At 43.3% G+C, this 21,708-nt stretch overlaps 1 protein-coding gene across 1 annotated transcript in view; it reads left to right on the top strand.

Moving 5' to 3' along the window:
- LOC138854347 (blastula protease 10-like) overlaps positions 1 to 21,708 on the top strand; it is a 106,443-nt gene that overhangs the window by 42,465 nt on the left and 42,270 nt on the right. The window contains exons 2-4 of the mRNA XM_070096963.1: positions 10,842 to 10,883; positions 19,177 to 19,254; positions 19,931 to 20,117. Of these exons, the coding sequence (XP_069953064.1) occupies positions 10,842 to 10,883; positions 19,177 to 19,254; positions 19,931 to 20,117 (307 nt within the window). The remainder of the gene's footprint in view (positions 1 to 10,841; positions 10,884 to 19,176; positions 19,255 to 19,930; positions 20,118 to 21,708) is intronic.

The raw sequence follows: 21,708 nt of genomic DNA, 5'->3' as shown, positions 1-21,708 counted from the left end.
CTAGTAGGGTCAGTGAAGTCAGTGTGTGAAGGCAACGGAAAATATGTAAGCAAGGAGGAATCAGAATTGTGTGAAGGAAAAGTGCATTGCAAGGGTTGTGAAAAATAAGAAGGGGCATAAGGAGGTGCACTGATGTCCATCGAGGATTTTGTCTCCGCAATATAGTTGGAGATAGCATCAAGTGTCTCAGCGGATAAGGAAGATGCCGGTACCATGACTTCAGAGACAGGTGAGGTAGAGCAAGCAGAGATTGGGAGACTATGGATTGAACCAAGAAGGTCTAAGAGGGGAAGGGAGTATGAGCCTGGAGAGATGTACCGGCAGGGACAGAAGAGTTCTGTGGTGGAGCAGGAGAGGAAAGAGGCTGGAAGGGGACTGGGGAAGAAGTCTGGGGGAAACAGGAGAAGAGGGGACCACATGAGGGGGGCGAATCTCTACCTTCATGTGAGAGTTAGAATGGGGTTGAGAACTAGCCACCGAGGCCAAAAAGGACAACTGTTAGGGAATTCTAAGCACTGGAGAAATGCGAAGAGACTTGGGCTTAGGAGACAGGTTCAACTTCATAAGTGATAGGCACGAAAAAGGTGCAGGCGTGCGAGACCTCGCAGACTGATAAGCTAGCGGGCGAGTTGAAGAAGCAGAAGTAGGAAGAGGTATGGAGGTGTGGTTTCAGAGGGAAAAGCCACAAAATAATTAGAGGCAGCGGTGACCCTGGAAGACATGGCACCAGAGGAGCTGGTAGGCGGGGGGACCGTCAAGCTTGGAGGAAGATTTCCCTGAAGGCAAAGTCGAGAAGCAGCCACAGCATAAGTAAGGCCTTTGCTCTCCTTAAGACAGTGGATTTCTCGTTCGTTAAGATAGGCCAGACATCGGCACGAAAAAAGAGTTTCATTGCAATTAAGACAAGTGGGGGAAAGACAGCATGATCCGCGGCTCTGCAGACTGTGCACTCTGCCGCAGACCTGCAGTATTTAGTGGAATGTCCGACATGCCAGCAATTTCGACAGTGTTGGGGTGTAGAGACCACTTTATGGACCACTAGGCGATGGCCCGCAATATAAATGGAGGATTGGAGTTCACGGCAGTCAAAAATTTAAGCTGGCGATGTTACTGGGAAAGCACCTCCGGCAGCTAGTGGGCAGGATATATGTGTCCAGTTTGAGAATCAGAAGGTCCAGCAGGGCTAATTGCTCCAAAATACCATCACTGTAAGACAGAAAAATCACACTGTACAATATTATGCGGTAAGACCACCATACCACTGCAAGAACTGAGAGTAGCATGCTTGCAAATTGTGATAGGAATGCTATCAATGGAAGTAAGATGGGAAAGATCATGAGCTTGCTCTGCATTCTGAACTGTAACGATGCATGCAATGCTCCGAGGAGCATGAAAGGATATATTTTGGCCATCATGTCGTAAAAGAGTTTTGCCAATACTATTGTCTGAAAGACAATCAGTTGTAGATGTCGGTTGTAGGGAAAAACATTTGGTTCACTGTGTACTTGTCAATATGGTGCACAAAGGAAGTGGGTGTCGTGTAGGTGGTTTCTAGGTGGAATGAGCAGAAATCAAACAGCTGTCGTCAGCAAATGGTCTGGAGCGTTTAGGCATAGGACCACAAGTGGCCTGACCCAAGGCAGGTGGGTGATTCAAAAATTGTCACACCATATTCGGGGAAGCCAGACACATTGTTAAAGGTGTGCAAAAGGCAGAGTCACTAGAGGAAATGGGTGGAACCTCAGCACCTGAAGCAGGTAACAAAGTATCATCAGCCTAAGATACAGGGGTATAGGAAAAGTCTGGAGAATGGTCCAATAATGAAGCTGGGTCAAAACAGGATGCGGTAACAAAAAGTGGCCTGGGAGGAGGAGGGGGTCACGGAACGACGACTCATTGATGGTGGCACTTCTTTATTATTATTTTAGGAAAAAGAGAAAGAAGGAAAGAAAATAAAGAAAGGAACAGCAGAGGGATAGTTACTAGAAGGCATGGATGGGCCGTAAGTTCCTCCGTGGAATCCATGGAGCCCGTGCCATACCCCACCCTTCACACCAGCAAACAAGTGTTCCGGGATAGCAACCACTGAGACACCTCAGCGAACAAAAGAGAGGACGGTGGGATACCCTCCACAAAGCATACCTCCCTCGCCTGCCACCTCCCAGAGCTGACATGCAGCCTCCAGAGATATGCCTGTCACCTACAGGACACCCTGCCCTACCTCCTGGAAATATGGGAAGGGAGTAGGGAACCTCCAGGTGATCCAGATTCCACGGCCAACTACACTACTCCCGAGGGACTCCACGGAGTGGGATGAACCCCAACACACTTCCCCCTTCCTAGAAACCGTAATTCTAGAGGGGGTGGACCCCAGAGGAAACAAAAGGAATGGAGAAAAGGGAGGGTTGGGAGGAGGGTGTAAAGGGAAAAAGGGGATGTGAATGATGGGATAGGGAAGGTAGGGGGGTACTTAGAGTTGGTCTGGGGAAGGAGACCAAAAGGTCTAATTCCTCAAACCAAGAGCCTCTTCAGCACGCCAAGGAGTTATGCCAGCTTGGGGGAATCTTGTTAAAGAAATCTGTCCTAACTCTCCTCATCTGGATGGAAAGCATTTTCTTTTCATGTCGCACTAATTCAATGTTTTTATTTTTAGCACTAACCCATGGTGTTGATGGAAAGGTGTTACAGCTAGCCTGACAAACCTGTTTTGAAGTAGAGATTTTGGTATAAACTTAGGCACTGATAAAAAAAATACTAACTCGGCTTTATGGGCTTTAAGGAGTGTTTGTAGGAAGTAAGAGGAAAATTTAGAAGGGGAACAGACGAGAGAAGCGTGAGAGGTTTTTCAACACTTGTCCTCCGTCTCTCGCCAAGTGGTTCAGATACGTAGACGATGTTCCGTGTCTGTGGCCTAGACATCGCGAGATTGATGAGTTACTTCCTAGACTCAGTGATTTAGTACTTTAAATTAAGTTCACAACAGAGTACGAAGTAGATAACAAAATGCCTTTCGTAGATGTTGTAATCAATCGTGTTGACAGGAGTGTTAAGGAAGTCAACTAATGTTCCTGACAGCTTTGCGAATTTGTAGCCCGTATTTTTTGGATGATTAAATTTGTGGAGTTTTGATAATTTTTCTGTAATTTGTGTAATAATTGAAGTATATAACAATGTTTATATAACGTAGTGTAGGTGTGTAGTGTTGATGTGACTTAAAAGATGATAAGCCACAGGGGAGCCAACATTCCTTATAATTTACTTATTTACGGCAATCAGTTCATTAAGTAAAACGAGATTGTTACAGTGTTGGAAAAAAATAATATTCTGATAAAGAAAATGTGTTGCACACCTGGATATATCACTGAACATTAGTAAATATACCTCAGTAATATAATCGTTGTGAGGAGAGAGCATCGAATATAGTGTAATGGAAAAAACGGAACCAGAATTGGTGCAGATTAAAAACGAGGTTCGTCAGAGGCGATAGCAAAATTATTGGCCGACTCTTCTAAAAGGAAGAACAAATGTGTGGTGTATCTGGCAATGTTCAGAAATGTTAAATAACTTGTCAGATTAAAGCTGATTATGATAAAACAGTACGTGGTATCGTCTGGATGAGGAATTGTCACCACGTACATTGGAACGGTGTTTGAGCACTTTCAGGTGTATTTTAATTACCATGAAACAGGTAAGGTAGCTAGGTATTGGTCAATCTTAGTTTATCGGTCTGCTAGGGAGGCGTTTAGATATATCACCTTTGTAAATAATTCTTATGTGCTGCATTTATGTTTTTCACTTTGTAATTGGACCACTGTAATGTATAATAATAATTCAAAAGAATTACTTGAGTTAAGTCACATTGTCTCTTAAATATACACTTCACAGTCCTATAAAATAAACTAGGTTTACCGGCATAAATTTATTTCTAGTATTTATTCAGGAACCATATGTTCCTAATTTAAGGTACTGAAGTGTGAGTTGAGGAGCTTACTTGGTAGACATTGAAGGAGGGACAATATCTGAAACTCGTCGCAGATGTCTCCGAGGTACATATCTGTCTGCCATAGGGACACATCAACTAAATGAACTCTGCAGCCAATATTTCTTGAATAATTTAATGTCAGGTATATTTTGGTATATTCAGCAGCAGCTTGAAGTCAGACCTGAAAAAGCAAGGTGAATCTAATGAATGAGACTAGAGCGTTAAGTCTTATACGATTGCATTAGATTGTCTAAAATATAGTGCCATACCTAGGAATTAGGGCCTGTTTTTCCTGCAGTTTCTGAAAGATGAACCAGAATTTGCCTCAGAATCAAATGAGATGTGACAGAGTTCTCCCCAATTAAGTGGGTGACAGATTAATTAAGGTTCGTACTTGTAAAAATTCATCGACATAATTTCTCACAAAATTAACAAGATATTCAACGTAGTTACTAAACTGAGATATTCCTGGGATTTTGTTGAGAAGTTGTTATTGGCAGCCAAGAAGACTTGTTACAAGACTGAACTTAGGGAAGTACCTCCCAGGAAAAATATACTTTTTTGCCTTACAATGGGAATATGACCAGTCTGTGTGATGCTTTGAAAAAGCTCAATATAAATATTGTCTTCAAGAATATTGGGACAGTGAAGCAGAGGTTGATTCAGAATGCTCCACCCACCATTTTTAATGGTGTTTACAAGGTCAAACTCAACATCATTACTCAGTAAGGACAGGTAAGGAATCAGAAGGAATATTTAATCATGTTAGTTCTTGCAATTATCCACCAGGGTGGGCAGCAGCTCTGGTCATTGTACCATGTAGTTCCATTATGGAAACGAAAATAATTGAATTCTCTCTCATCAAACATGATAATTTAAGCAATATAAAAAATGATAATTTAAGCAATATAAAACATGATAATTTAAGCAATATAACATACGAACTCGACAGTCATTCAATAGCTTCAATTTGCGCATAATCTTAAGCAAAGATGCTTTACAAATTCCCCGGATTGCTCAATGTGTCACGGGTCCTTGTGAAGACTTAATGGTGTTAGACCATTGTTCTCCACATCTGTTCTTCACGTTTCGCCGTTCTGAGATCGAAAAATAGGGTATGCCAGGAAGGTTTTAAAGTTAATTTCATTGTATGTAGGTGACAGTATGCTCATGTTAGAGTTTAATTTCTGTGTGAGTCATTTCTCTGTTTCTTTTTTGAGGGTAAACTATGATAGCCTCTTTTACACGTTTACCCCCATTGGAAATTGTGTCACATTAATAGTATAGAAGTATACGGTGTTTTCCGAAAAGTGCAGCATCTACCGTATGTTGGTGGAGGTGAGGATATGCTTTAGTCATTTCTAAACAAATATTTCTAGAACACGTTAGATGTAATATTGTAATAGGTAGATAGTAGTATTGTTTTGATAGTATAGCGTAATAAGTAGCTAGTAGCTATGGTAGTAGTTAACCTATTTAGGCCCTACATATGAGTACAGTTACTCAGGTTTATGCAATGTATATTTAGTAACATGGATACTAGTTTCATAGGATAACATATATACGTGAGTATATATGTTATCCTATGATAACACTATCTGAAACATTGTCTGACGTATAGGGAGGCAATATAACTGATTTGTTTATTTAAAGTTACATATAACCTGGGTATGTAAGTGTATTTACTGCTTGGGAAAAATGATTCCATACTTCAGTGCATTAGTTGATGTAGATGAAATGCGTTTTGGGCTGACCACCACTATTCCTTATTATTCAGTAACAATCTATAATATTTGGAAGATATTCCATCCCCTTCCCCGTAAAGGGGGAGAGGAGACAGGTGGAGGTGCATGAGGAGAAGATGGCAGCCACACACTCTCACAGCCTGACACTTTACACTTCTCCTTTGCCTCAGAGACTTTTTTCTCCTAACTGTTGTTAGCCTTGCAACACTGCATTGCTCCTGATGACGCACGAAGAGTGCAAAAGATCTTGAGCGAGAGATTTCTATCTCCGTGTTGCTTGTTCAATATATATATATATATATATATAGACAGCAACCACCCAGGGAAGTACTACCGTCCTGCCAGATGACTGTGAAACAAAAACCTGTAACTGTTTTGCATGATGGTAGGATTGCTGGTTTCTTTTTCTGTCTCATAAACACGCTAAGATAACAGGGATATCTTGCTACTCCTACTTACACTTTGGTCACACTTCACAGACACGCACATGCATATATATATATACATACATCTAGGTTTTTCTCCTTTTTCTAAATAGCTCTTGTTCTTTTTTATTTCTTCTATTGTCCATGGGGAAGTGGAAAAGAATCTTTCCTCCGTAAGCCATGCGTGTCGTATGAGGCGACTAAAATGCCGGGAGCAATGGGCTAGTAACCCCTTCTCCTGTATACAATTACTAAAAAAGAGAAGAAGAAAAACTTTATAAAACTGGGTTGCTTAAATGTGCGTGGATGTAGTGCGGATGACAAGAAACAGATGATTGCTGATGTTATGAATGAAAAGAAGTTGGATGTCCTGGCCCTAAGCGAAACAAAGCTGAAGGGGGTAGGAGAGTTTCAGTGGGGGGAAATAAATGGGATTAAATCTGGAGTATCTGAGAGAGTTAGAGCAAAGGAAGGGGTAGCAGTAATGTTAAATGATCAGTTATGGAAGGAGAAAAGAGAATATGAATGTGTAAATTCAAGAATTATGTGGATTAAAGTAAAGGTTGGATGCGAGAAGTGGGTCATAATAAGCGTGTATGCACCTGGAGAAGAGAGGAATGCAGAGGAGAGAGAGAGATTTTGGGAGATGTTAAGTGAATGTATAGGAGCCTTTGAACCAAGTGAGAGAGTAATTGTGGTAGGGGACTTGAATGCTAAAGTAGGAGAAACTTTTAGAGAGGGTGTGGTAGGTAAGTTTGGGGTGCCAGGTGTAAATGATAATGGGAGCCCTTTGATTGAACTTTGTATAGAAAGGGGTTTAGTTATAGGTAATACATATTTTAAGAAAAAGAGGATAAATAAGTATACACGATATGATGTAGGGCGAAATGACAGTAGTTTGTTGGATTATGTATTGGTAGATAAAAGACTGTTGAGTAGACTTCAGGATGTACATGTTTATAGAGGGGCCACAGATATATCAGATCACTTTCTAGTTGTAGCTACACTGAGAGTAAAAGGTAGATGGGATACAAGGAGAATAGAAGCATCAGGGAAGAGAGAGGTGAAGGTTTATAAACTAAAAGAGGAGGCAGTTAGGGTAAGATATAAACAGCTATTGGAGGATAGATGGGCTAATGAGAGCATAGGCAATGGGGTCGAAGAGGTATGGGGTAGGTTTAAAAATGTAGTGTTAGAGTGTTCAGCAGAAGTTTGTGGTTACAGGAAAGTGGGTGCAGGAGGGAAGAGGAGCGATTGGTGGAATGATGATGTAAAGAGAGTAGTAAGGGAGAAAAAGTTAGCATATGAGAAGTTTTTACAAAGTAGAAGTGATGCAAGGAGGGAAGAGTATATGGAGAAAAAGAGAGAAGTTAAGAGAGTGGTGAAGCAATGTAAAAAGAGAGCAAATGAGAGAGTGGGTGAGATGTTATCAACAAATTTTGTTGAAAATAAGAAAAAGTTTTGGAGTGAGATTAACAAGTTAAGAAAGCCTAGAGAACAAATGGATTTGTCAGTTAAAAATAGGAGAGGAGAGTTATTAAATGGAGAGGTAGAGGTATTGGGAAGATGGAAGGAATATTTTGAGGAATTGTTAAATGTTGATGAAGATAGGGAAGCTGTGATTTCGTGTATAGGGCAAGGAGGAATAACATCTTGTAGGAGTGAGGAAGAGCCAGTTGTGAGTGTGGGGGAAGTTCGTGAGGCAGTAGGTAAAATGAAAGGGGGTAAGGCAGCCGGGATTGATGGGATAAAGATAGAAATGTTAAAAGCAGGTGGGGATATAGTTTTGGAGTGGTTGGTGCAATTATTTAATAAATGTATGGAAGAGGGTAAGGTACCTAGGGATTGGCAGAGAGCATGCATAGTTCCTTTGTATAAAGGCAAAGGGGATAAAAGAGAGTGCAAAAATTATAGGGGGATAAGTCTGTTGAGTGTACCTGGTAAAGTGTATGGTAGAGTTATAATTGAAAGAATTAAGAGTAAGACGGAGAATAGGATAGCAGATGAACAAGGAGGCTTTAGGAAAGGTAGGGGGTGTGTGGACCAGGTGTTTACAGTGAAACATATAAGTGAACAGTATTTAGATAAGGCTAAAGAGGTCTTTGTGGCATTTATGGATTTGGAAAAGGCGTACGACAGGGTGGATAGGGGGGCAATGTGGCAGATGTTGCAAGTGTATGGTGTAGGAGGTAGGTTACTGAAAGCAGTGAAGAGTTTTTACGAGGATAGTGAGGCTCAAGTTAGAGTATGTAGGAAAGAGGGAAATTTTTTCCCAGTAAAAGTAGGCCTTAGACAAGGATGTGTGATGTCACCGTGGTTGTTTAATATATTTATAGATGGGGTTGTAAGAGAAGTAAATGCGAGGGTCTTGGCAAGAGGCGTGGAGTTAAAAGATAAAGAATCACACACAAAGTGGGAGTTGTCACAGCTGCTCTTTGCCGATGACACTGTGCTCTTGGGAGATTCTGAAGAGAAGTTGCAGAGATTGGTGGATGAATTTGGTAGGGTGTGCAAAAGAAGAAAATTAAAGGTGAATACAGGAAAGAGTAAGGTTATGAGGATAACAAAAAGATTAGGTGATGAAAGATTGAATATCAGATTGGAGGGAGAGAGTATGGAGGAGGTGAACGTATTCAGATATTTGGGAGTGGACGTGTCAGCGGATGGGTCTATGAAAGATGAGGTGAATCATAGAATTGATGAGGGAAAAAGAGTGAGTGGTGCACTTAGGAGTCTGTGGAGACAAAGAACTTTGTCCTTGGAGGCAAAGAGGGGAATGTATGAGAGTATAGTTTTACCAACGCTCTTATATGGGTGTGAAGCGTGGGTGATGAATGTTGCAGCGAGGAGAAGGCTGGAGGCAGTGGAGATGTCATGTCTGAGGGCAATGTGTGGTGTGAATATAATGCAGAGAATTCGTAGTTTGGAAGTTAGGAGGAGGTGCGGGATTACCAAAACTGTTGTCCAGAGGGCTGAGGAAGGGTTGTTGAGGTGGTTCGGACATGTAGAGAGAATGGAGCGAAACAGAATGACTTCAAGAGTGTATCAGTCTGTAGTGGAAGGAAGGCGGGGTAGGGGTCGGCCTAGGAAGGGTTGGAGGGAGGGGGTAAAGGAGGTTTTGTGTGCGAGGGGCTTGGACTTCCAGCAGGCATGCGTGAGCGTGTTTGATAGGAGTGAATGGAGACAAATGGTTTTTAATACTTGACGTGCTGTTGGAGTGTGAGCAAAGTAACATTTATGAAGGGATTCAGGGAAACCGGCAGGCCGGACTTGAGTCCTGGAGATGGGAAGTACAGTGCCTGCACTCTGAAGGAGGGGTGTTAATGTTGCAGTTTAAAAACTGTAGTGTAAAGCACCCTTCTGGCAAGACAGTGATGGAGTGAATGATGGTGAAAGTTTTTCTTTTTCGGGCCACCCTGCCTTGGTGGGAATCGGCCGGTGTGATAATAAAAAAAAAAATAAAATATATATATATATATACAGTGGTCCCTCGCTTTTCGTAGTTCTCGGCAATCGTAAATTTCGCCAATCATAGGGGTATTTTCATATAAACATGGACTCGCTTTTCATAGGTTGACTCGCGAATAGCAGTTCGTCCGGGACGCGTACCCACGGTGTGAGCCGGGCCGGCCTCCCTACCCAGCCAGTCTGGCATTGTTTACCAGTGAGTGAAGGTCCCATCAAGTGCTCCTACAAAATATTTCATAATATTCCGCTAATTTTAGTGCTTCCAATTACTAAATAAGCTACCATGGCTCCAAGGAAATCTCCTAGTGCCAAGCCTGTGGTAAAGAAGGTGAGAAATATGTACAGTGACAAAGTCTTGGGCAATTTTCGGTAAGTGTTAAATAGACGCCAGAAACAGAGCTATCTCCACAGTTACTTTGCGAGACAGGACTAGAGTGACTCTCAAGGTGGTCCTAGTGGCATTAAGAAACAGAGAAGAGAAGCAACCCCAGAGAAGCAATTGGTACCTGAGGTGTTGCTGGAAGGGGATTCCCCTTCCAAACTGTAAACAATCCAATCTCTCTCCTCCTCCAGTCTCCCATACACTAAGAAGAATCTCCAATAAAGGTAAGTGTTATGCTGTTAATGTTTCATTCATCATTTCTCATTGTATTGTTTATGTACTATATGTATATTTCATGGAAAATTATTTTTTTTTGTTTTAATACTTCTGGGTGTCAGGAACGGATTAATTGTATTTACATTATTTCTTATGGGGAAAATTGATTCGCAAATCGTAAATTTCGTTTATAGTAATGGCTCCAGGAACGGATTAATTACAAAAAACGAGGGACCACTGTATATATACATATATATACATATATATATATATATATATATATATATATATATATATATATATATATATGTATATATATATACATATATATATATATATATATATATATATATATATATATATATATATATATATATATATATATATATATATATATATATATATATACAAATATAAATATATATATATATATATATATATATATATATATATATATATATATATATATATATATATATATATATATGTGTGTGTGTGTGTGTGTGTGTGTGTGTGTGTGTGTGTGTGTGTGTGTGTGTGTGTGTGTGTGTGTGTGAGTGTTTATATGTGCGTCTGTGAAAAATATTTAAGTTTATTATATACACTTATATTTTTCATTTCAGGATGCAGGCACCACTCTGCCACGACCAATCATCATGAATGAGGTATGTTTGACGACAGACATGTGCGAGTTTGATAACCTTGGAATTGACAATTATGAACCACAAAAGACACACACAAACACACACACATTTATGCACATGCACTAACACACACACACACACACACACACACACACACACACACACACACACACACACACACACACACACACACACACACACACACACACACACACACACACACACACACACACACACACACAGGGCGTGTTTTAGCAGCTAGAAGCAACCAGTGTTAGTGACAACGTCAGTGAACAACCCTACAAGTGATAACCAAAGTATTAGCAAAAATAAATAAAGTAAAGGCGAGAGAAAGCCTGAAATTATACAACAAAATTTCAAAGTGCCAGTTCGTTGAGGCCTAGTTGGCACCTGTTGCCACATTGTTACACATATACAAAGTACAAAGCGAGTGACTAAAGAGAAAAGATCAAATAGAATTAAGAGAGGGTGGCTAACGACAAACTGTGATGTAGCACACAGTGTGAACAAGCTAGCCAGAAAGGGGATATGTATATATATATATACATACATATACATAAATATATATAAGCAGAGGTGGTGGCAGCAGTAGGCCTGAGGGAGTAGCGCCGCCATAACAGGTTGGGTGTCATCACAAATAAGAAGTGTACTTACCAAAAGTGAAGTGTAAATTATAAAAGTAGCAGTATACAAGTGATAAGTGTGGTAAATGAGGACTCAAAAGGGCAACGAGAAAAGAATAGCTGAAGAAGTCAGCGGCAGAAGGGCGAGGTGCACAAGTCATCGTACAGCGAGCATCGTACAGCGAGCATCGTACATCAGGCATCTGGATGGACGTCCCCTCTGAGGAGTAACGTACAAATCACCTGTTTGTGGTTGGCGGGAAGTTTTTGAGTGGTAGAGCCAGCCCTGCGATCACTGGTGGCTGGCTATCACAAACCCTGCTCCAGAGGGATTATCATACACACAACACCTAGCAGTAGTAGGAAGATAAAATTTGTAGGAGCAAGGAATAGGCAGGAGGATTAAGTCGGGGCTAATTGGACTACAGCCCTGACAACAGTTTCGAGAGATAATGTTTTAGGACACAAAGACAGTACAATCTGAGAAGCAAGTATTGGGTGCACATGTAGTAAAAGGTAGTACATAACTGGGTGAAAGAATGACTTGTTAACACACGCTAGTATTATAATTATTAGAATTACTCTCAGTGTTAATGGTATTGTATTAGTATTACGGATACACAGGGCTGAATTGTATTTCTGGGACATAAACAACTGACGTGCTCACACACACACACGCGCACACACATACACTCGGGGCCAGGAGCTGAGTCTCGACCCCTGAAACCACAACTAGGTGAGTACACACAGCTGATCCTTGGAATTTGACTGCATCCCCTCACCCCCCCACACACCCTTCCCTCCCCCACAGACCTTTCCCCTCCCCGCTCTTGCCTTCACTCCCTTCCCTCCCCCACAGACCTTTCCCCTCCCCGCTCTTGCCTTCACTCCCTCCTCCCTCCTATCTTTTCCTTCCCTCGCGTTTCTCTCTCTCATAGCCTTTTTCCCTCCCCTTCCCCCTACTCTTTCTTTCTCTCTCTCCCTCTCTCTCTCTCTCTCTCTCTCTCTCTCTCTCTCTCTCTCTCTCTCTCTCTCTCTCTCTCTCTCTCTCTCTCTCTCTCTCTCTCTCTCTCTCTCTCTCTCTCTCTCTCTCTCTCTCTCTCTCTCTCTCCCTCTCTCTCTCCCTCTCTCTCTCTCTCTCTCTCTCTCTCTCTCTCTCTCTCTCTCTCTCTCTCTATCTCTCTCTCTCTCTCTCTCTCTCTCCCTCACTCCCATAACCCTATCTCTCACCCTCCTCTCTCTCTATAGGCTTCTCTCTCCATCTCTCCATTTCTCTCTCTCATAGCCTTTTCCCTCGCCCTCCTTTCTCCCTCTCTCTCTCTTTCTCTCCCTCTCCCTCTCCCTCTCTTTCTCCCTCTCTCTACCCTTTCTCTCCCCCCTCACATTTCTCTCTCTCCCCCTTGGTCTTATCCCTCACCCCCATACTCTCTCCTCTCTCTCCCTCTTTCTACCCTTTCTCTCTCCTCTCCCTCCCTCTTTCTACCCTTTCTCTCTCCCCCTCGCACCCTCTCCCTCCTCTAGATTTCTGTCTGTGGTAATAATAAAAAAAAAAAAAAGAATGGGTGGCCCTAGAAGACGGAAAACCAGAGATCTGGTAGACGAACCAGGGAGGAAAGACTGGGAGTTAGAGCTCCAAAAAAGGGAGGAAGAGTGGGGAAGGAAGATAGTAGAGCTTGGTAAGAAAATGGAGGAGCGGATAGCTGAAGAGTGCAGGAAGTGGGAAGTACAGGTCTTAGCAGCAGAAGCTAGGATACAGTGCTTAGAAGAGAAACTGCAAAGCCTGAAACAGATTAGAGAGACAAATGACAATTCAGATGTGATATCAGGAAATTCAAAGTCAGGCGCAGACAAGGGGATGGTAAGCAACAACGGAGACATGCCGTACACGAAGGCCCTATCAGACCCACGTGGGGCCAGGGAAAAGACGATGAGCACACTAAGATCAAATGACAGGTCCGAGGACAATGAAGGTATGCTATATGCAGAGATTCTAACAGCCAACTGCAGTAGCAAGGGACAGCTGGTCAGGAAAGACAGTTCACTGAGAATAGAAGTTTCAGATATGACAGGGACTGAAGGCAAGAACATGTCAATGGAAGGAAATAAAATGCCTCAGAGGAAGCAGATGGAGACTCAGTGGGAGGAGGAAAGGGCGAGGTCAATTTTTGTGTACGGGCTCCAAGAAGCCAAGGGGGACAACTTTGAAGAAATAAAACAGGAGGAGAAAAAAAGATTGAAGGCATCATGAAAACAATAGGGGAGGGCGATATGACCCAGGTGACAAATTTTCAGAGAATTGGGTGGTTTGCGAGTGGAAGGATACGGCCTGTCAGAGTAACTTTCAAGGACGAATCAGTTCGAACCAGGATTCTGCAAGAGAAAGCAAGACTGAGGGACAAAGAGGGGTACCAGAGAGTATACCTCGACCGCGACAGAACACAAGAAGAAAGGACTACACTGAAAGAGAGGGTACAGAGACGCAAGGAGGAATGAGAGGCAATGACGAAAATGAGCAGGACCCAGACACAGGAGGAAGGGCAAACACACCCCACAGAATCTCCCACCAAAAGACTCCAACCGCGACATTCCCAACGCAACTGAGCAACCTGTACTACAACCCACTCACTGTTCCCTCTGCCACCAACCCCCATATCACAAACCTCACCCCAACAGCTGTCCCTTATGGGCATTCTGACCCCACCCCCATCAACACAAACCCCACCTACACCACAGCCCCATATAGGCCCCCACCAAGGCTCTCGCTCCCCCAACCCCAATATTCTTGCATGACCACAATGATAGAAAAGAAACTGAAGGTTTGGTACACAAACGCGGATGGAATAACGAATAAACATGAGGAGTGGAACGAAAGAATCAGTGAAAAATCCCCAGACATCATAGCAGTCACAGCAACAAAACTCGCTGAGACAATAACAGACACAATCTTCCCAACAGGATATCAGATCCTGAGGAAAGATAGAAGGAGTAGAGGGGGAGGAGGGGTTGCACTGCTCATAAAACACCGATGGGGATTTGAGGAAATGGAAGGCATGGACATGATTGGAGAAAGAGACTACACTGTAGGTACAATTCAGTCCGGAGAACATAAAGTAGTCATTGGAGTGATGTATAACCCACCACAGAACTGCAGGAGGCCAAGAGAGGAGTACGAAGAAAACAACAGGGTGATGGTGGACACACTGGCTGAGGTGGCAAGAAGAGCTCACTCGAGCAGAGCAAAGTTACTGGTAATGGGCGATTTCAACCACAGGGAGATCGACTGGGAAAACCTGGAGCCACATGGGGGTCCCGAAACATGGAGAGCCAAGATGATGGATGTGGTACTTGAAAACCTCATGCATCAACATGTCAGGGACACAACCAGAGAGAGAGGGGAGGATGAGCCAGCAAGACTGGATTTTGTGTTCACCCTGAGCAGTTCAGACATTGAGGACATCACTTACGAGAGGCCCCTTGGAGCTAGCGATCACGTGGTTCTGAGTATTGACTATATAGTAGAGTTACAAGTGGAGAAGGTAACAGGAACTGAAGGGGACAGGCCAAACTATAAAAGGGGGGACTACACAGGTATGAGAAACTTCCTGCAGGAGGGTCAGTGGGACAGAGAAATGGTAGGAAAATCAGTAAATGAGATGATGGAATATGTGGCAACAAAGTGCAGGGAGGCAGAGGAAAGTTTTGTTCCCAAGGGAAACAGAAATAATAGGAAGACCAAAACGAGTCCTTGGTTTACCCGAAGGTGTAGGGAGGCAAAAACTAAGTGCAACAGAGAATGGAAAAGGTACAGGAGGCATAGGACCCAGGAAAACAAGGAGATTAGTAGAAGAGCCAGAAACGAGTATGCACAGATAAAGAGGGAGGCCCAGCGACAGTATGAAAACGACATAGCATCGAAAGTCAAATCTGACCCGAAACTGCTGTATAGCCACATTAGGAGGAAGACAACAGTCAAGGACCAGGTGATAAGGCTGAGGAAAGAAGGTGGAGAACTCACAAGAAACGATCAAGAGGTATGTGAGGAGCTCAACACGAGATTTAAGGAAGTATTTACAGTAGAGACAGGAAGGACTCTGGGGGGACAGACCAGATGGGGACACCAGCAAGGAATACACCAACAAGTGTTGGACGACATACATACAGATGAGGAGGAGGTGAAGAAACTGCTAAGGGACATCGATACCTCAAAGGCAATGGGACCGGACAACATCTCCCCGTGGGTCCTTAGAGAGGGAGCAGATATGTTGTGCGTGCCACTTACCACAATCTTCAACACGTCCCTGGAAACTGGGCAACTACCTGACGTATGGAAGACGGCAAATATATTTCCCATTTTTAAAAAAGGAGACAGAAAAGAGGCACTAAACTATAGATCTGTGTCATTGACGTGTATAGTATGCAAAATTATGGAGAAGATTATCAGGAGGAGAGTGGTGGAGCACCTGGAACGGAACAAGAGTATAAATGCCAACCAGCACGGATTCACGGAAGGCAAATCCTGTGTCACAAACCTTCTGGAGTTTTATGATAAAATAACAGAAGTAAGACACGAGAGAGAGGGGTGGGTTGATTGCATCTTCTTGGACTGCAAGAAGGCCTTTGACACAGTTCCTCACAAGAGATTAGTGCAGAAGCTAGAGCATCAGGCGCATATAACAGGAAGGGCACTGCAATGGATCAGAGAATACCTGACAGGGAGGCAACAACGAGTCATGGTACGTAATGATGTATCACAGTGGGCACCTGTGACGAGCGGGGTCCCACAGGGGTCGGTCCTAGGACCAGTGCTATTTTTGGTATATGTGAACGACATGATGGAAGGGTTAGACTCAGAAGTGTCCCTGTTTGCAGATGATGTGAAGTTAATGAGGTGAATTAAATCTGATGAGGACCAGGCAGGAGTTCAAAGAGACCTGGACAGACTGGACACCTGGTCCAGCAAATGGCTTCTCGAATTTAATCCTGCCAAATGCAAAGTCATGAAGATAGGGGAAGGGCACAGAAGACCACAGACAGAGTATAGGCTAGGTGGCCAAAGACTGCAAACCTCACTCAAGGAGAAAGATCTTGGGGTGAGTATAACACCGAGCATGTCTCCGGAAGCACACATCAGTCAGATAACTGCTGCAGCATATGGGCGCCTGGCAAACCTGAGAACAGCATTCCGATACCTTAGTAAGGAATCATTCAAGACACTGTACACCGTGTATGTCAGGCCCATACTGGAGTATGCAGCACCTGTTTGGAACCCGCACTTGATAAAGCACGTCAAGAAACTAGAGAAAGTACAAAGGTTTGCGACAAGGTTAGTTCCAGAGCTAAGGGGAATGTCCTATGAAGAAAGATTAAGGGAAATCGGCCTGACGACACTGGAGGACAGGAGGGTCAGGGGAGACATGATAACGACATATAAAATACTGCGTGGAATAGACAAGGTGGACAGAGACAGGATGTTCCAGGGAGGGGACACAGAAACAAGAGGCCACAATTGGAAGTTGAAGACACAAATGTGTCAGAGAGATAGTAGGAAGTATTTCTTCAGTCATAGAGTTGTAAGGCAGTGGAATAGCCTAGAAAATGACGTAGTGGAGGCAGGAACCATACACAGTTTTAAGACGAGGTTTGATAAAGCTCATGGAGCGGGGAGAGAGAGGGCCCAGTAGCAACCGGTGAAGAGGCGGGGCCAGGAGCTAAGACTCGACCCCTGCAACCACAAATAGGTGAGTACACACACGCACACACACACACACACACACACACACACACACACACACACACACACACACACACACACACACACACACACACACACACACATAAACAAACAAAGAAGACCGCAGACGGAGCACAGTCTAGGGGGCCAAAGACTACAAACCTCGCTCAAGGAAAATGATCTTGGGGTGAGTATAACACCGAACACATTTCCTGAGGTACACATCAACCATATAACTGCTGCGGCATACTGGCGCCTGGCAAACCTAAGAACAGCATTACAACATCTCAGTAAGGAGTCGTTCAGGACTCTGTACACCGTGTACATCAGGCCCATATTGGAGTAGGCAGCACCAGTTTGGAACCAAAATAATATAACTTTCATTGGCGACAATGGAAAAATAAGAGCTAAAAAGGATCACATACTCTATGCAAAGCACAAGTGGAGCACCAAATAAAAGAAAAGGAACATGTGAAGTGTCTGGAAGAAATATCAGCAAAATATCACACAAACTCTGAAAATTATTGTGTGGATACAGTGGATTTTCAGCGAAACTTTAATATTGACAATGGAGGGATATTTGAAGTTGCTTGTGCTCTCTCGCTTGTAGTAATATTTGGTAGTGACGGCTCCACTCAGCACAAGTTGCTTGTGCTCTCTCGCTTGTAGTAATATTTGGTAGTGACGGCTCCACTCAGCACAAGTTGCTTGTGCTCTCTTGCTTGTAGTAATGTTTGGTAGTGACGGCTCCACTCAGCACAAGTTGCTTGTGCTCTCTTGCTTGTAGTAATGTTTGGTAGTGACGGCTCCACTCAGCACAAGTTGCTTGTGCTCTCTTGCTTGTAGTAATGTTTGGTAGTGACGGCTCCACTCAGCACAAGTTGCTTGTGCTCTCTTGCTTGTAGTAATGTTTGGTAGTGACGGCTCTACTCAGCACAAGTTGCTTGTGCTCTCTTGCTTGTAGTAATGTTTGGTAGTGACGGCTCCACTCAGCACAAGTTGCTTGTGCTCTCTTGCTTGTAGTAATGTTTTGTAGTGACGGCTTTACTCAGCACAAGTTGCTTGTGCTCTCTTGCTTGTAGTAATGTTTGGTAGTGACGGCTCCACTCAGCACAAGTTGTTTGTGCTCTCTTGCTTGTAGTAATGTTTGGTAGTGACGGCTCCACTCAGCACAAGTTGCTTGTGCTCTCTTGCTTGTAGTAATGTTTGGTAGTGACGGCTCCACTCAGCACAAGTTGCTTGTGCTCTCTTGCTTGTAGTAATGTTTGGTAGTGACGGCTCCACTCAGCACAAGCTGCTTGTGCTCTCTTGCTTGTAGTAATGTTTGGTAGTGACGGCTCCACTCAGCACAAGTTGCTTGTGCTCTCTTGCTTGTAGTAATGTTTGGTAGTGACGGCTCTACTCAGCACAAGTTGCTTGTGCTCTCTTGCTTGTAGTAATGTTTGGTAGTGACGGCTTTACTCAGCGCAAGAGAGATATCAGAGCAGTAACAGATTCAAAGATCATTTATGGCACGTAGAGTACAAATAAAGCATTTAATTACTGAAAATACCTCAATGTAGTCACTGGAGCGAAGAAGAGATGCATCATAATCTATACATAGAAAGTACTTAAGGACCTGGTCACAAACCTGCAAACTGCCATAACAACATACATGAATGAGGGGAAATAGACAATTTCCACCACCACCTACCAGATGAACCAGAGTGTGATGGATATGTGTACCAGCTGGCTGCCAGCAACATCCTGGTTGACTAGGTAAACACCTGAGTTGGAAAAATCTCGAAAACTATCAAAGGCAAAGATAATACATACATACATACACACAGACAAACATGTTGTACATACACCTAAACACCAGCATGAACCTACACTGTACCTACACTCAATGATACTTCTATAAATAAATAACATATTCCACCTTCTGTTTTTTCAACAGGAAGCAGATATTTCCGAGGACGTTTTTGTTGACGTCATCAACAGGAGAAAGAGAGACGCTCCACAACCAAATAAACTTGTAAGTTCTTCTGATTTTTATCTGGCTTGAATTATAAGTAGCTATTTTTTAAAATATGTGTCTGTTGCTGCCTTTCTGTTGATTGTTAATCTCTCTCTCTCTCTCTCTCTCTCTCTCTCTCTCTCTCTCTCCCTCTCTCTTTTTTTTTTTTTTTCACAGGGTTTGACAAGGTTAGGTTAAGGATCCCTAGCTTTATTGACAAGCTATTTACAGGCTAAGGATTCCTAACTTTATTGACAAGCTAAGAGCTGTTACCTACATCAGCTCATTTGAAAGCATTTTTATTGTTATGAGACATACAAGTAGGGAACAGGATGAAGTTGGAGCCATCTGTGGGCCAGTATTTACATTCGATCAACTGACTTTATCTCGTTGATATCATTATGCTGTACGAATGTGTTCCATACTCGAGTCATCCTGAGTATATATGGTCTCTCTCTCTCTCTCTCTCTCTCTCTCTCTCTCTCTCTCTCTCTCTCTCTCTCTCTCTCTCTCTCTCTCTATCTATCTATCTATCTATCTATCTATCTATCTATCTGTCTATCTACCTATCTATCCATCTCTTTCTCTCTCTGTACACGTGCTCTCCTGACATTTTTTTCAGTTTCCTTCTGATCTTGTTTACGTAGTCTGAAATAAAATGAGAAAACTGTAACTCAACTTTTCTTTACTTCAGGACAAGGGATTCGAATACTCCAACCCTGACTATGTGGACGGGGAAAAGCTGTTTGAGAAGGACATAATGTTGACGCCCGAGCAGTGGCAGGCTTTAAGAGAGAGGAAAGCCATTCGTAACTTAGTCTACCGCTGGCCTAACGGTCCCAACGGCTACCCAGTGGTACCGTACGCCACAGTTAGTCCAGGTATGTTACCTAAGACAGTGGTACTGTACTCCAGAGTTAGTCCAGGTATGTCAGATAAGGCAGTGGTACCGTACACCACAGTTAGTCCAGGTATGTCAGGAGTGAAAGCAGGTATGTATCAGTATACCGTACCACAGTTATGTCCAGGTATGTTAGATAAGGTATGCAGATTGGTACCATACACCATAGTTAGTATGTCACAGGTACAGTACACCACAGTTTGTCCAGGTATGTCAGCTAATCTTGGTATGCCAGAAAAGGCAGTGGTACCGTACACCATAGTTACTCCAGGTACGTCTGATGAGGCAGTGGTACCGTACACCACAGTTAGTCCAGGTATGTCGGATAAAGCAGTTGTATCGTACACCACAGTTAGTCCAGGTATGTTAGATAAGGCATTGGTACCATACACCATAGTTAGTCCAGGTATGTCGGATAAGACAGTGGTACCATACACCACAGTTAGTCCAGGTATTTCAGATAAGGCAGTGGTACCGTACACCACCGTTAGTCCAGGTATGTCAGATAAAGCAGTGATACCGTACACCACAGTTTGTCCAGGTATGTCGGATAAGACAGTGGTACCATACACCACAGTAAGTCCAAGTATGCAAGATGAGGCAGTGGTACCATACATCACAGTTAGTCCAGGTTTGTCAGCTAAGGCAGTGGTACCATACACCACAGTTAGTCCAGGTATGTCAGATAGGGCAGTCGTACCATACGCCACAGTTAGTCCAGGTATGTCAGTTAAGGCAGTGGTACCGTACAACACAGTTAGTCCAGGTATGTCGGGTAAGACAGTGGTACCTTACACCACAGTTAGTCCATGTATTTCAGATAAGGCAGTGGTACCGTACACCACAGTTAGTCCAGGTATGTCGGATAAGACAGTGGTACCTTACACCACAGTTAGTCCAGGTATGTCGGATAAGACAGTGGTACCTTACACCACAGTTAGTCCATGTATTTCAGATAAGGCAGTGGTACCGTACACCACAGTTAGTCCAGGTATGTCGGATAAGACAGTGGTACCTTACACCACAGTTAGTCCATGTATTTCAGATAAGGCAGTGGTACCGTACACCACAGTTAGTCCAGGTATGTCGGATAAGACAGTGGTACCTTACACCACAGTTAGTCCAGGTATGTCGGATAAGACAGTGGTACCATACACTACAGTTAGTCCAGTTGTCAGAGAAGGCAGTGCTACCGTACACCACAGTTAGTTCAGGTATGTCTGATAAGGCAGTGGTACCGTACACCACAGTTAGTCCAGGTATGTCAGATAAGATAGTGGTACCGTACACTACAGTTAGTCCAGGTATGTCACTTAAGGCAGTGGTACCGTACACTACAGTTAGTCCAGGTATGTCAGGTAAGGCAGTACTACCATACACTACAGTTAGTCTAGGTATGTCAGATAAGACAGAGGCACGGTACACTACAGTTAGTCCAGGTATGTCACTTAAGTCAGTTGTACCGTACACTTCAGTTAGTCCAGGTATGTCAGTTAAGATAGTGGTACCGTACACCACAGTTTGCCCAGGTATGTCAGATAAGACAGTGGCACGGTACATTACAGTTTGTT

The sequence above is a fragment of the Cherax quadricarinatus genome, chromosome 55, assembly GCF_038502225.1.
Source record: "Cherax quadricarinatus isolate ZL_2023a chromosome 55, ASM3850222v1, whole genome shotgun sequence".
Classification (NCBI taxonomy): domain Eukaryota; kingdom Metazoa; phylum Arthropoda; class Malacostraca; order Decapoda; family Parastacidae; genus Cherax; species Cherax quadricarinatus.
The sequence above is the reverse complement of the archived record's forward strand: the minus strand, read 5'-3'. Positions and strand labels throughout refer to the sequence as shown.